The sequence below is a fragment of the Microcebus murinus genome, chromosome 2 (assembly GCF_040939455.1).
Source record: "Microcebus murinus isolate Inina chromosome 2, M.murinus_Inina_mat1.0, whole genome shotgun sequence".
Lineage (NCBI taxonomy): Eukaryota > Metazoa > Chordata > Mammalia > Primates > Cheirogaleidae > Microcebus > Microcebus murinus.
Window position 1 is genome coordinate 107,522,086 of NC_134105.1, and position 17,370 is coordinate 107,539,455.

The following is a 17,370-nucleotide window of genomic DNA, read 5'->3' on the forward strand; positions in this document are numbered from 1 at the left end:
TCTAGTTAAAAAAATAAAAAGAATCACAGTCTTTCATTGCCTTTTGTTCATCATATATTTTCCCATTTAAAAAACATTTCTATGGTAAAAGGGCTAGTTGAGTAATAGTTAATCCCTCCTGAGTGGAAGCAGCAATATATTAATATAATTGACTTCACACCTTTCTTTGTGTACCATTTGTCAATTTATTGCCCTTCAGCTTCAAATTTTCTTTCATTGCCTGCTCTGGGCAAAATGGAGCTGGTCCCTTGACAGCTGGCACAAGGTTAAGCTTTGTCACTACTGAGCACTGCAGATATATTGCAAGATGAAGGGACTTCCCTTCTTAGTTCCAGTGTGATCCATTTGGCAGGTTTCTGTAGCACGGATTGACTTCACCAACACCTGATTGCTGCAACATGGACAGCTTCCCCAACATCCAACTTCTGCAGTGCATGGCAACCACTGGCACCCCGTTTCCCTCAGCATCCCTCTATGCATAGAGGAGCTCTCCAGCACAACACCTTCCTCTGAATACCTTTCCTCCTCATAGCAGAGGGAATATTTCTGGCAAGTTCCAAAGCATGGATTTCTAGCAAGTTCTCTCAGAATGGCATATGGCAACACCTCTGCTAGATAGTGGGTCAATGCTGTACCCTGCCTAAGAAAGCCTGGATATTTATTAGGCCTCATGCAGGAAGGGTTGCCTCTTCCTTGGGTACTTGTCAGGTTTTCAATAATATCTTTATTAAATGTTCCTGAATGCACAAGGTTCCTGCATCAAAGCAGATTTCTTGTTATGCTCCCTGCACAATCAGCAACCAGAATAACAACACGGCAGCATTAATCTCTCCATGCCCCAAACCCTGAAGAGTGTCATGATAAGAGCCAGATGGAAAAAAAAAATATTCTGTACAAGTGGCAGAATTACTCTGTATGCAAGAGATGAAGAAATATAAATGTTTCTCCATTTATAAAGGGGAAAGAGACCATTTTTCTCCCTCTCCTTCTGGGAGAGTCTCCCTGGAACAGAATGGAAAGGATCCTGACTCTAACCTTTCAGTAGGTAAATAAATTTCTCCAGGGGGAAGATAAACCTATTATCTATGGCTTTTACAACCTAAAAATTTCTTCAGGGCCCTGGATGGCTGTCCTGTAAAATGTAAACAAATGGGGAGATAATGCTCTAATTTAGGTGCCTAGCCCAAAATGTAACCATTTGGCTTTTGGGGAGATGAGAGAATGTTTACTGTATGAAAGCAATTAGCTCCACCATTAGGGAAAAAAATGGCTACAGATCTAATCCTCAGTGTATGCAAAAAATAAAATGTTTCTAGGGAAAATGAAAGCAAACATTCTTTATTCTTACCGTATATACATTTCCTTGGCTCAAGAGACATGTTTTTGCAGAAACACTAAAAAAATCCAGGGAAAATTTGTTTTCACACACTATTCTATCTTTAGCCATAGGGATAATGGCTATTATATCTGCTATTCCTATTTTTTTAGAATTATTTTTTACTAATAAGTATCAAATACCTCATTACTCCAGGCCCTTCTCATAGTTAATAATTCATTACATTAAACTCCCTATTCAATCATTATGTGGTTTTTGTTTTTTAACTGAGCCCTGACTGATGCAGAATTAGAACTTACCCTCTCATTCACACATTTCCTTCTAGCATCTAAAGTGCTTGTTACTTTCTGTTCAACAGATCAAATTTGCACAATTTCATCAATATAGCCAATAAGTGTAATACTTAGGAAATAATATGATAAGCAAGATTTTTAAGATCTATGTTATGACAATAGTAAAATTATCATAGCCTTAAGGTAAGACTGTGAAAGTATATTATTGGCCCAGCCAGATAATAAAAACTGCTTCTTCTGGTTGTCCCTAAAATGGTGATGGAGAAAAAGTCATCATCTGGGTGAATAGCTACATACCAAGTTCCAAGTGCTAAGTTCAATTGTTCCCATAAAGATACAACTGGGGCAGCAACTGCAATTAGTGTTACAAGCTGATTGAATTTATAATAGTCCACAGTCTTTGTCCAATTCACATCTAACTTCTTCACAGATCAAACTGTGGAAATTAAAAAGGGAGGTGATGGATGTAACCATCTTTGCTTTTTTCAAGTCTTTTATGGTGTCATTAATCTCTACAATTTCCATAATAATGCAGTACTGTTCCTTGTTCACAATCTTGGTAAGGAGAGGAACTTCTAAGGGCTTCCACTTCATACTTCCTACCATAGTGGCCTTCATCCTGTGGGTCATGGAGCCATTTTAGGTATTCTGTCAGTTGCCATGTATGTCTATTCTAATTATACATCCAGGAACTTGGAAAATAACCACAGGGTGGGTCTTTGAACCAACTTACCAGAGACTACGTCAGACCTGAGCTAATATTACATCTATCATCTGACTTAAGACAACACAGTGGAGCATTACAATCTCACAACCAGTTTCCAGACCTCTGATAATTCACAGATCCAGAGCCCTTGATTGAAAGGGAGGTCCAGACTCTTTGGGGAAGTATCCTGCATCACCAATGCAAGCACACACTATAACTCTTTCCCCAAAACTTCCTCCAAAGGAATCTGCAGCTATATACTACAGTGACTGCATTGAGGAATAGAAAATACCCAGACCTTTCAAGAATCACTTGACCTTGGCCCTAAACTGATGCTAACATCTTGACACCCACAATATTACTGTGGCTCACCCATCAGAATGAAAGCTTATAGTGGTGGGGTGGTCAAAATGACATACTCTGTGGTTGCCTGTCAGCCTCTCTTCTCAGATACCTCAGTGCTTATACAAAAGTCCCATGAACAAAGTGGCCATGTCAGCAGAGATGGAGACTATACATGGACTCAACAATATGGGGTTCCCCTTACCAAGGCTGGCCTGGCTAATGCTACTGTTGAGCACACAATCCACTGAGAGCAGAGACCAATAATAAGCCCTAAATATGGAACCATTCCTTAAGAACTGGCCTGGGGGCAGGTTGATTATATTGGACTTCTTTCATCATGGAAGGAGCAGAAATTTGTCTTTGCTGCAATAGCCATATATTCTAGACAATAGATTTGCTTTCCATGATCATAATTCTTCTTCCAGCACTACCATCTGTGGACACACAGGATGCCTTAATCACCATCATGGCATTCCCCATAGCATTACATCTGCTCAAAAAAACTCGTTTAACAGAAAGGAAGTACAGCAATGGGCTCATGTCCATGGCATAAACTTGTCTTACCACATACTCCATCTTCCAGAAATAGCTGCTGTACTTGAAAGATGAATGGCTTACTAAAGACTCCGTTAAAACCCCAGTTGGGAAATATCTTGAAATTATAGAGCTCTGTTTTATAGGATGTAGTGTGTGTTTCGAATCAAGCAATTATATGCTGCTATCTTCCCCCTAGCCAGAATTCATGGATCCAGGAGTTAAAATGTAGAAGTGGGAATAGTTTCTTTCACTCCTATTACATCTAATAACTCACTTGTAGAATTTTCCATCCTTTCCCAGCATCCTTGAGCTCTGATGATTTTAGCCCCCATGGGGAAAATGCTTCTACCAGGGAATGCAATAATATAGCCCATTCAGCTGGAAGAGGAGACTGCCATCTGGCTATATGTGGTTCCATATGTCACTAAACCAACAGCAAACCCCTGCTACAATTAATTCATTATATTAAACTTTCATTGTTCAAATTACTGTGTGATTTCTGTCTCAGGAATGGACCATGATCGATATGCTTTTTTTCCACTATACGCATTCAAACTATAATTTACTCTCTGAATACTAGTTTAGCTGAATTTCACAAGTTTTAATATCTTATGTTTTTATTTCTATTCAATTCAAAATATTTTCTAATATCTCATAATTTCTTCTTTAATCCATCAGTTATTTATTTATTTATTTTTTTGCTGGACAACATATTGTATGAGTATCTATCAGTTATTTAGCTGTATACTGTTTAACTTCTAAACTTTTACGTTTTTATTTCTAATTAAATTTCATTATGGTCAGAGAACATAGAGTCTGTATGCTTTTAATCCTTATAAATTCATTGAATCTTCTTTTATAATTCATATGTTCTCTCTTGTTTCTATGTACACTTGAAAAGAAAATGTATTCTGTTGTTGGTTAGAATGTTCCATTAATATTAGTCAGTCAGATTGATAGATACCATAGAGCAGCTACTTTATGTGCTTATTTTATGTCTACTTGTTCAATCAATTGCTAACAGAGGAGTATTGAAATCTCTGATTAGAATTGTAGATTTATCTGTTTCTCTCTTTAATTCTCTTAGGTTTTGCTTTATATATTTTGAAGCTCTATTATTAGGAGCATATGCATTTGATTGGTATGGGCTAATTTTCACTGATGATTTAGCCTTTTTTATAATGAAATGTCCCTCTTATTTATGATTATATTTCTTATCTTGATGTCTGCATTGTCTGATATCGATTTAGAAGTGAAAATAAAAGATACTTTTAGATAGTGAAAATTGAGATAATTTCTACATTACCAAAAATGCTAAAGGAAATTCTGGAAGGTACCACACTCCAGTATGATTAGAATTTGCATGCTATTAATATAACTTTCCTCATACTTTTTTTTCAACTTATCTATGTATTTTTATGTCAAGTTTGTCTTTTTAAAATAGGATATACTTGGGTCTTGCTTGTTTTTTATCAATTCTGACAATGTCTGCCTTTTCATTGTCATGTTTGGTACACTTAAGTTGAACATAATTATTATATTATGTTGATGAATTTTTCTATTGTTTTGCTATTTTTTGTTTGTTCCATCCATCATTTTTTCCTCTGTTCCTCCTTTTTTCCTTTTTTTGAATTAAATAAATATTTTTTACTATTTATTTCTATATTGCCTTCTTAGCTATATGTCTTTGCATTATTCTTCTCATTGTTGATTGATGGAATAACATATGAATTCATAACATCACAGTTTTTCTTAGAATTAAATTATACCACTCTTTTTTAAACAAAAGCATCACATAACAATATATTTACATTTACCTTTTCCTTTCTGCTAAAGCTGTTATTTGTATGACATCAACATACATTACAAACTTCACAAAAATGTCAAAATATTTCTTTAAATTATATTCTTTAAAACAATTGAGAAAACAACAAGATATTCTCTTTTATTTACCCACATATTTACCATTTTCAATGATCTTCATTCTTTTCTGTAAATCTAAAACTTATATCTGGTGTCATTTCCCTTCAGCCTGAAGAACTTTCTTTGGCATTTCTAGTAGTACATAAATTATCTCAGTTTTTATTAATCTGAAAATATCTTTACTCCACTTTTATTTTTAAAGTTATTTTTGCTGGATACAGAATTCTGGTCTAACACTAAAAATTTCACTCAATTTCTTCTGGCCTCCATTTTTTCTGATTAGAAGTGAAATACAATTATTATTTTTCCCTGGGTGTGTAATATGCCATTTTAATCTGATGACTTTCAAAATTTTTTCTTTACTTTCGGCTTTAAATATTTTATTCTGATGTACATAGATTTGATGTTATTTTTATTCATCCTATTTGGGATTTACTAAGATGCTTGGATCCATAAGCTTATATTTTTCACTAATTTGAAAATTTTGGGCCAACATGTATTCAAATATTTTTGCAAAACACTTTATTCTCTTGTTTTGAGACTCCAATGTATATTATATTTCTTGCATTGTTATACAGGTCATTGAGACTATTCACTTTTTTATTCATTTTTATCTCTGTTTTTCAGATTTAATAATTGCTATTAATCTATCTTCAAGTTCATTGACCCTTTCTTCTACCTATTCCTGTCTATTGTAAAGCAGATTACTGAATTTTTTATTTCAAATATTTTAATTTTTAGTTCTAGATTTCTTTACTGAGATTCTACATCTGTTTACTCACCATAAACATATTTTTCTGTAAGTTTTTGAAACTATATACACTAGCTGCTCTAAAGTCCCTGACTACTAAATTAAATCATCTTAGGATTACTTTATACAGACTGATTTTCTCTTGACAAAGGGTCATAATTTTCTGTTTGTTCCAATGTTGAGCATTATGGATAATAAATGAGAGTGATTCTGGATTCATTAACCTTGGTACACTTGCTGTCTCTGATTAGGCTCAATGTCAGGAAGTCTCACTAGAATACAGTGCTTGGACTTGCCAAACTCATTCACCTTGGCCTTCTCCTACCAGTACATGCAAGGATGAAATTCACCTAGTTAGGCCATATTTTTTCTCTGGGATTTCACATTACAGTGTGTATAACACTAATCATACTGCACTGAAAAGAGCTGCAAGTAGATCATTAGCTACTCAAAGCAAGACTTAGGTCTTATTTATTTCTGCATTCCTAGTGCCTGACCCAGTGCCTGGCACTCACAGTGGACATGCATGTCATATTTGTTGACGTAACAAACCAAAAAATTTAAAAAGTCATAAATCATACAATGCTACTACAAATTTTATAAAATACTGAAATATGTGGGCTTTTAAATTCAGAAGCAAAGACTCTAAGTTCAGTTCCAATTGAAGATATCAGTGAACTACAACACAAGATACAGTTAAGTGCCCATGTAAACATGTCAACAAATATATTCATGATCATCAATACACTTTGTTTACAAAGGCAGGAAAGGAACTAGGACATTTCAGAGACTATCCATACTGATTGAAATGATGCTTTAGCTAAAACTAAAGTTTACTTATTCATGATACTTTATTCCCTGATGAGAATTAATAAATTGTGTGTGTGTGTTTGTGCACACACATGCACACACACATTTGGACATGTGGATGAAGTAATAAAAAGCATGGAATTTAGAATTAACAGATTTATAATTGAGGCTCACTTCTGTTTTAGTCCTATTTCTGTCTCCAATGATGTATGTGACCTCGGGGAAGTAATTTAAACTATCCACTGATGGTGGATTTCTCTGGAAAATGGGAGATTAATATCTTACAGGAGTGCTATGAGAATCAAATGAGGTCATGAACGTGAAAGACCATCATGAAATGTAAAGAGCTATATAAATATTAGGGATGGATATTAAATGAAATAATGCAAATAAAACACTTTTTATCACAATGCTCATAACATCTAAAACTTTTATATGTTAGCCCCCTCCCCATAAAAACACCCATGTGAGGCCGGGCGCTGTGGCTCACGCCTGTAATCCTAGCTCTTGGGAGGCCGAGGCGGGCGGATTGCTCAAGGTCAGGAGTTCAAAACCAGCCTGAGCAAGAGCGAGACCCCGTCTCTACTATAAATAGAAAGAAATTAATTGGCCAACTGATATATATATATATAAAATTAGCCGGGCATGGTGGCGCATGCCTGTAGTCCCAGCTACTCGGGAGGCTGAGGCAGGAGGATCGCTTGAGCCCAGGAGTTTGAGGTTGCTGTGAGCTAGGCTGACGCCACGGCACTCACTCTAGCCTGGACAACAAAGTGAGACTCTGTCTCAAAAAAAAAACAACAAAAAAAAAACACCCATGTGCATGTATGTGTACATATATACGTCCATACACATGCACACACACACACACACGCTTATACCTGGTACATACACCTCAGCAGTGGCAACAAAACTGACCTGGACTCTTGCACATTTTCAATATATCTTCTTAAAAGTTAAGCTCTGTGTGCTTAACCATAAACTACCTGTTTGTCTTTGGCTTTATCTCATCTCTCCTGCCCACTTTCCTTCCCTCCCTTCTTCCAGAAGCATTTGTATCCATTAATAAAATGTTTTATTCTACTTATTGTTGAGAGGACTGCAGCAATTTTCTCCTGTAATTCATCATGAATTGCAAACAGGGAATGTAAAAGGATATCAGAAAGCTACACAATTAAGACTGTACAAATCATATTTCACAAGTTTTAAGTTCCACAATAGTCTTTTCATAATTTTTCCTAAAAGATAAAATTTGAAATATCTTAACTCTTGATTTTATATGTCAAGCTATCAAGAAATCATTTTTAAGCTCGTTGACGTTATTGTCCTGGTTGTGGCTAAAACATATTAACCCAGTGTTAATCCAGTTTCCTTTAAAAGAAAGGCTTTTTATAGTCTAGTTTTAAATGACTAATTAATGTAATTATATAGTAGTCAACTGAGTTTATGGAGCAAGTAAGAACTGCCTGTAGGGAATCCTGCAATGGGAGAAAATAATTTCAAATATGCACTTAGGATTGTCACCCCTACTCTGTTATTTTCTCTGTTAGTTGACCTTAGGTGAGGGACGTCTGTAAGGTAGACAGAGGGAATATGATAATATGTATCTATCAAAAAATACACCTGGAAATCTTTGGATAAGACCTTACACTTAATAGGTGTCTGCATAGCCATTCACCCAAAGGTATGCTAAGCACCCACTTTTTACCAGGCTAATATTCAACAAGATAGTGGGCATACAGAGGTGAATAAAACACCTGCTCACCTAATACCTCTGGCATTTTCAGCACTTGTGTCTCTGCTCAGGCTCTTCCTTTTTCCCTTATTGGCCTCCCAGACATCAATTGACCCAATGCCACAAAAAGTTAATTAAATATCATCTCTCTTTGAATGCTTTTCTGACCTTCTAAATAGATTTGACCAGTTCCTTTTTTCAAATAACACCCCTGACCCCAGACAACAATCCTGTACATGTGGCAATAGCAAGTTTTTGTAATTCTTGTTATTTTGTCTGCCTTCCCAATTGGACTATGAATAATGTGAAACAGAGTCCCTGCATGACTCATTATGGTAAGCTCGGTGATAGTTAATTGCTTCACATAGTGCTTGAGGTATATACATAGATTGAATAAATAAATTATATTATAGGCATTTCTCTGATGAAAGAAAGAGCTAAATTTAAAAAGTACTAAAGGAATGGAAGTATTTTTGATGTATTATATAAGAAAAGAAAGATAAAGGATCATGGGTAGAGGGAGATAGATATCGGGGAATAATCACGGTGGTGATAATGATAAAAACAATGGGAATAGGGAAAATATTCCCCACATCAGCTGGCAATGTAAGTGTTATGAATAGATTATGGGAGGCAGCAAGAAAATGACATGCTGCTCCTGATTTATCATGCTGAAGGATCCGTGACCACATATGCCTACCCACTTTTATATTATTGCAGTTTTCTTGTAAAAGCTGCCTCTACCAGTGGGTCGAAAGCCATGCAAAGTAACTAGCCGTGCAACTAATACTAGAAGGGTATCCACTCCCCCATAAGGTGTTGGAGGGAGGGACAGGAATGGTATTGAAACACATAGGGAATAAGGGGATGATATGGAAAAAGGCAAGGAAACTCTCAATAGAAAAGACCACCTTTGCCCTTCAACATCCATCTATATCACCTATCATTCCTCAACCTCCCAGCCGAGAACATTCTCCAATTTAGTGAAAAAATAATAGGGCCTATATAAGCAAAAACAAAGTCAAAGGATACTTCTCTAAGAGAGTCTAAAGAAACAGTAACAGTCTGTAAAGGAGGGAAGTTGGATCTCGTTTCATATTTCTGCTTGGATTTGAGGGAAGAAATATTTATAACAGAGCAAATTCTTTAAGAATATGATGAAAAAGGCACACTTGTGCATATCGTCAAAATTTGGTGAATAATTTCAAAAAAGTGTTAAAAAAAAAAACAACCCTGACACCTACCCAGGTACCCTTGGAAGTATGGGCCTTTTGTTGAAACATTGTTTAGAAGGATATGAGGTGCTGGTCATCAGGGGAGACACCACCACCTGCTATGATGTCACCAACTGTAACAGCTTGCCCCAAGGGAACACGGCAGAGGACCCTCACCTCCAGCTTGTGCTCTCCTTACACAGTGCTCTGCATAACAGAAAATTACAGGTCACCTAGAAGATGCTCAGCCCTATTTCAGTGGCTCAAAATGGAAAACACCACATGTACTCACTATTAAATTGGACCTAACTGATGAACACATAAGTGCACAGAGGGAAGTAAAACACAGTGGAAAGCAACCAGGGGGGAGGGGAATAAACTAACCTAATGGGTACTATGAACACTATTTGGGTGACCGGCACATCTATAGCTAGGACTCAAGCATAACAAAAATGATTCATGTTACCTAAAACATTTGTACCCCCTTAATATTTAGAAATTTTTAAAAAAGAAAGAAAACTGGAAAGTAAGGGATAGGAATTGACCTGGAGGTGGAATAACAATGGTGTCATGAGTGTGTGAAAACAAATGTTAGAAAGTGTCTTCCAGCTCTGTCTCAGAGTAGAGGAAAACTCTGGTGGGAAGCTCTATGTAACATCCCACAACTTTCCCCATTGAGGATATAAAGCAACATAGCATGGTTATGTTTATTTTGATATAAATAAGTATTGGGAGAAGTAAAATTTTTGCACTCTTTACTGAGAGAATGGAAGTTAACGGCATTTACCTTGGACCCTGGAATTAGTACAACCGAATCCTAACACAACAACTTCAATGCTTTTGCAGCTACTACATATAAATCAAAAATCTAAAAAGTTCACATAGGTTGAGAAGAGTCTTTACAAAAAAGTGCAACTGGATAAAAATGCAGTTACAGAGAAAAGCCACTAACTGATATATCTTCTCCTTGCTTAGCCTCTAGGGAACAGCAGAGATTTTTGCCTTGATTGCACAGAAGGAAGGAATACACATAGAAATGAATACTATTTAAGGAGCTAATTTGGCTAGATAATAAAAGAAGGACCCTTTTTTGCAAAGCTGTTCATTTTTCAATCAGCAAGAATTAAGGAAACCCTTTTTAAAATGACTGTTGCAGGGAACATGATTTAACTCCTGAGAATGAAAGCTTTCTCTTTTGTATAAGAAGAGAGAAATGAAAGCTGCTGCTTATTTTCCCAATACCCCTGCCACCTAAGTTCCCACTACCTCTTCTCCACATCCCCTTCCCAGACTAAGTCAAGAATTTCACTATTAGAGAGTTCAGATAAAATGGGGCCCCTAAAAGTTTCAAAACCAAAATCCTCAAGCACAGAAACAAGTAGAATTAGACTGACTTGGAATGATTCTTATATTTGGTTACAAAATTCACGAGAGCAGAAAACCTGCTTTTTGCCATCCTTAGAAGTAAAAAACAAAAGCATTTCCACTCTCTGACATTATGCTCAACAAACATTGTATTGGATGAACGTGTGTGTCTCCTGACAAAATGATTCAATCTGTTAAGAAATGTTTCTGCCCACAACTCTGTGCAGTGCATCTTTGACCTCCTTGTTCCTCAGACTGTAAACAACAGGGTTCAAAAGGTGAGTGATGATGGTGTAGGTCACAGAGAGAAGAAGGTCTTTTTCTATTGAACTTTCCAACTTGGGCTTGAGGTGGGCAATGGAGGCACAGCCACAGTGGACAATGACCACAGTGAGGTGGGAGGCACAGGTGGCAAAGTTCTTCTTCTGGCCCTCAGCTGAGGCAATTTTAAGGATGGAGGAGATGACGAGGACATAGGAGATGAATATCAGGCCTATGGGCACAAAAATCACAAATGAACTTACACCATAATTGATTATCTCATTGATAGTGGTATCAATGCAAGGCAGTTTCATGACTGGGTAAATGTCACAGAAGAAGTGGTCCATCACTGTGCCACAGAAGGGCAAATTGAACATGGCTGTCACATGGAGAACTGCCGTAACCAGACCAGTGCCAAAGGACCCACATACCAACTGCGCACACATTCCTTTGCTCATGATGACTGTGTACCTCAGGGGCTTGCAGATGGCCATGTAGCGGTCATAGCCCATTGCTGTCAGCAAGATGCAATTGTTGGTGGCCAAGATGACAAAAAAGAACATCTGGGTTGTACAGCCTACCAAAGAGATGGGCTGATTGTGAAAAATGAGACCGGAAAGCATCCGTGGGACAATAACCAGTGTATACACCATCTCTGAACTAGCCAGCATGCTCAGGAAGAAATACATGGGTGTGTGGAGGTGATGGTCAACGCGGATGATGGTCACAATGATGATGTTAACAGCCAGAGTTAAAATGTAGATGGTTAGGAAAACCACAGAGAGGGTTATCTGATGCTTTCCAAAGCTAGAGCATCCCAAGAAGATGAATTCTTTCACTTCTATGAAGTTCTTTTTCTGCATTCTCTTATATCAGTGTCTGAAAGCAATAAAGAAAGTCATCAAGAGGAAATTCCATCAGCAATTGGACTTTAAAAAGCAAGGGACAGTGATAGCTAAAGCGAGAGAGTGAACCCAATGCCTTTCTTTTTGAGCAGCATGCTCATGGATAGGATCCTTGCACATGGAGAGACAAACCTATCTGTGCTTCTTCGCGGTGTAAACGATGAACAATATCACTGCAGAACAAACTATTTCCTGTGCATGAAGACTTCTGAACACATGCACACCTCACAGACATCATAGTGATGCTAGGAAGGGAAAAGGGGCACCAAGGAGAAAGTCATTCTCTGTGTCTCAACCAATATTGATATCCACCACTTAGACCCTTCTAACAAGGAGGAACGCTGGTGAAGTGGATGTTGAGAAAACCATAAAAGTGAATGTCTTTAGAAAAAAGGGTATAGCGGTAAGTATTAAAGGAAGGCAGACTTTGAAGGGTGGCCACAAAGGGCCTTTTAGGCAGTGTTTCAGTTGAATTCTGAGTGTAGAAACTTGATTTCCGAGAGGTGATACCGTCCAAACACGTCGTTGTACCCTCAAAACAGAATAACCACAAAACATTTTCACTCCACTGAAAATGATCATTCATGTCCCACCAAAAAATATTTTTCTTCCTAATTCCAGTAGTCCTTTGGATTGAAGTCAGGAAGAGAAAGTTATGATTGAGAAAACATGTTTAGTTTCCACTGTAATAGTAAAGAATTAGGACAACTTCAAGTTTGGACGAGGGGATGTAAGCTCTTGGATTGAAAGAGGAGGAGGAAAGTATCATCTAGCTGTTTGAAGTCCAACTGGCTTATCTATTTTATAAAAACTATTGAATAGGCAATTTGATATAATTGTAGGAAGCAGAGACACTAGCCCCTTTTGTCAAAAAGTGAGTTTATATAACTTATATAAAGAAGATACATCTGATCCTGTGGTTCTCTACAGTGACAACCTCATTGTTCTCTCTTCATTTTCAGAATTACTGAAATAGAATTTCTCTCCTACACCCTGCAATTCCCTACAAGTTGTCTTAGCCATGTTCACGCCCATGAAATTGTTTGTTCAAATGTCACTGAAGAAGCCTCTATTGCTAAAGCCATCAGACTTTGCTTTTTCTTTTCTTTTCTTTTCTTTTTTTTTTCTCATCCATCTCTGCTTTGACACTTCTAACCCTTGCCTCATGGAAATATTCTCCGACCTTGGTTTCCATGACACCACACTGTTTTTCTCTCTTCCCAGCACTCATTTGGTTACCTCCCATGAATTTTTTTATTCTACCTATACCATAATTATATACACTGTTCTCTGGTCAATCCCTGCCCCTTATTTTTTTCTCTCCATACTCTCCCTCTCAATTTTTTCTGTTATTATTTCTGTTGATTGCTTTCAAATCTCTATTTCCATCACTTATCTTTTTCCCACATCTCCAACTTACCTCCCTCTTTACTTTTCTATTTGTGTACTTTGCAATCATAATAAATTTTACATTTTTGAAAGCAAGCTAAACATCAGTCTTTCTTATATCCAGAAAACGCTCTCCATCTCAACTTTTCTATCTTCCTCAAGGATCTTACCATTATTCCAGCCAATCAGGTCAGCAATTTAGAGCCACATCTACTTTGGCATTACACTCAGTGGGCTTTTCCTTAAAGTATATCTCCTGTCTGTCCAATTTCTGAATGTACAATAACCTATTTAAGATTAAGATACCAAATCCTCTAGCCAAGATAATAAAACATTCTCATTCTAAAATTTATATGGATATGCAGAGGACCAAGAATGTTAAAACAATTTGGAAAAAAATGTACAAAGTTAAAGGACTTATACTACTTTTAGGCTACAGTAATCAAGATAGTATGGTATTGGGGGAAGAATAGACAACGGAACTAAATGGAGAGTCCAAAACTAGATCCACATATATATGTTTAAATGATTTTTGATAGTGTTGAGGCATCTTAATAATGATGTTTTCAACAAGTGTTTTCGGAACAATTGAATAGCCATACAAGAAAAAACAAACCCCAAGCCTTACCTCATGCCATACATAAAAAATAACTCAAAATTAACTATAGGCCGGGCGCTGTGGCTCACGCCTGTAATCCTAGCTCTTGGGAGGCCGAGGCGGGCGGATTGCTCAAGGTCAGGAGTTCAAAACCAGCCTGAGCAAGAGCGAGACCCCGTCTCTACTATAAATAGAAAGAAATTAATTGGCCAACTGATATATATATATAAAATTAGCCGGGCATAGTGGCGCATGCCTGTAGTCCCAGCTACTCGGGAGGCTGAGGCAGAAGGATCACTGGAGCCCAGGAGTTTGAGGTTGCTGTGAGCTAGGCTGACGCCACGGCACTCACTCTAGCCTGGACAACAAAGCGAGACTCTGTCTCAAAAAAAAAAAAAAAAATTAACTATAAACATATATAAAAAGGTAAAACTACTAAAAATCCAGACAAAAATAATGGAGAAAATCTTGACCTTGAAATGAGCAGAGTCCTTAGATATGGAACAAAAAGCATGAACCATAAAAGAACACAATCACAAATTGCACTTTATCAAAATTAAAATTTCTACTCTTCAAAAGGCATTGTTAGGCTGTCTACAGGAAACACACCTAAACCTTAAAGATGCCTCCTAGCTGAAGATCAAGGGATGGAAAACAATCATCCAAGCAAACGGAAGTCAAAAGGAAGCAGGGGTTGCTATATTATTTGCAGACAACATTAGTTTTAAATTAACAAAAGTTAAAAAGGATAAAGAAGGCCACTTCATAATGGTGAAAGGGAAGATCTAACAAGAAGACCTAACAATTCTTAATATTTATGCTCCCAATGCAGGAGCACTGAATTACATAAAGCCAACCTTGTCAGAGCTAAATACCACCCTAAACAATACTGCCATAGTAGCAGGGGACTTCAATACACCACTAAATGAACTGGATAGATCCTCCAAACAGAAATTAAGTAAAGAAATAAGGGACCTAAACAAAGATATTGAACAAAAAGTTCTGACAGATCTATATAGAACATTTCACCCAAATAAAGTTGAATTTACATTCTTCTCAGCAGCCCATGGATCCTTCTCAAAAATTGATCACATACTAGGCCACAAAGCAGATCTCAAAAAATTCAAGAAAATAAAAATAATACCTTGTGACTTCTCTGACCATAATGGTATAAAATTAGAGTTCAACTCTAACAGAAATACATGCCATATCACTAAGTCATGGAAACTAAACAACCTACTGTTGAAAGACTATTGGGTCAAGGAAGAAATTCAGAGGGAAATCAATAATTTCTTCGAACAAAACGACAACGGAGCCACATCTTACCAAAACCTTTGGGATACAGCAAAAGCGTATCTGAGAGGAAAACTAATAGCAATAAATGCTCACATCCAAAAAACAGAAAGATTATATACTGACAACCTAATGAATAGACTCAAGGAATTGGAAAAAGAAGAGCAAACCAATTCCAATCCTGGCAGAAGAAAAGAAATATCTAAAATCAAAGCTCAACTAAATGAAATGGAGAATAAGAGAACTATATGGAAGATCAACAAACCAGAAGCTGGTTTTTTGAAAAGATCAACAAAATTGACAGCTCTCTGGCTAGGCTGACAAGAACTCAAAGGGAAAGGACTCTAATAACCTCAATAAGAAATGAAAAAGGAGAGATCACAACAGACTCCACAGAAATACAAAACATTATGTTTGACTACTATAGAAATCTATATGCCCCAAAACTACAGAATGAAGAAGAAATGGATAGATTCCTGGAATCACACAACCTCCCTAAGTTCACCCAGGAGGAAAATGAGTTCCTGAACAGACCAATCACAAGCTCAGAAATTGAAGCAGTAATTAAAAACCTCCCCAAACGGAAAAGTCCTAGGCCAGATGGCTACACCCCAGAGTTCTACCAAACATTCAAGGATGAACTCATACTTATACTAGAGAAACTATTCCACACCATTGAGAAGGATGGTACCCTTCCTAACTCATTCCACGAAGCCATTATCACCTTGATACCAAAGCCAGGAAAGGATGCAACAAAAAAAGAAAATTATAGACCAATATCCCTCATGAATATAGATGCAAAAATTCTAAACAAAATTTTAGTAAATAGAATTCAGCAGCACATCAAAAAAATAATTCACCATGACCAAGTGGGGTTTATTCCTGGCATGAAAGGCTGGTTCAACATACACAAGTCTATAAATGCAATCCACTTTATAAATAAAGCCAAGAACAAAGACCATATGATTCTGTCAATAGATGCAGAAAAAGCATTTGATAAAGTCCAACATACCTTTATGATAAAAACCTTTAACAAAATAGGCATAGATGGCCCTTAAATTTATCAAATCCATCTATTACAAACCAACAGCTAACATCATTCTAAATGGGGAAAAATTGAAATCATTCCCGCTTTGAACCGGAACTAGACAGGATGCCCACTTTCTCCCCTCTTATTCATATTCAACATAGTGCTCGAAGTCTTAGCTATAGCAATCAGGCATGAGAGGGGTATTAAGAGCATCCAAGTTAGGTCAGAAGAGATCAAACTCTCACTGTTTGCTGATGATGATATTATATCTAGAAATCCCCATGGACTCATCCAAGAGACTCCTAGATCTGATAAATGAATTTGGTAAAGTTTCAGGATATAAAATCAATATACACAAATCAGAAACATTCATATATGCCAAAAACCATCAAGCAGAAACTCAAATCAAAAACAGAATACCCTTTACTATAGCTCCAAAGAAAATTAAATATCTAGGAGTATATCTAACAAGAGATACGAACGATTTATATAAGGAGAACTATGAAACACTAAAAAAAGAAATTGCAGATGATTTAAACAGATGGAAAAATCTACCATGCTCATGGCTAGGAAGAACCAATATTATTAAAATGTCAATATTACCTAAGGTGATCTACAGAATCGATGCAATTCCCATCAAAATACCACCAGCATTCTTTACAGATCTAGAAAAAATAATCCTTCACTCTTTATGGAACCAGAGAAAACCATGCATAGACAAAGCAATCTTAAGTATGAAGAACAAACTGGGATGGATCAGTCTTCCTGACTTTAAGCTGTACTATAAGGCAATAATAGCAAAATCTGCCTGGTACTGGCACAAGAACAGAAACATCAATATCTTGAATAGATTTGAGATTACTGGCACAAGAACAGAAA

At 36.8% G+C, this 17,370-nt stretch overlaps 1 protein-coding gene across 1 annotated transcript; it reads right to left on the reverse strand.

Annotated features, from left to right (window-relative positions):
• Positions 1-7,563: 7,563 nt before the first annotated feature.
• On the reverse strand, positions 7,564-14,231 carry LOC105864486 (olfactory receptor 10J5). The gene has a single exon (XM_076000273.1). It carries the CDS (start codon positions 12,137-12,139, stop codon positions 11,210-11,212), a length of 930 nt encoding a protein of 309 aa, XP_075856388.1. The 5' UTR covers positions 12,140-14,231; the 3' UTR covers positions 7,564-11,209.
• Positions 14,232-17,370: the final 3,139 nt, after the last annotated feature.

Coding starts and splice junctions, on each gene's coding strand:
- LOC105864486 (XM_076000273.1), bottom strand. CDS start 12,139: ATGCAGAAAAAGAACTTCATAGAAGTGAAAGAATTCATCTTCTTGGGA.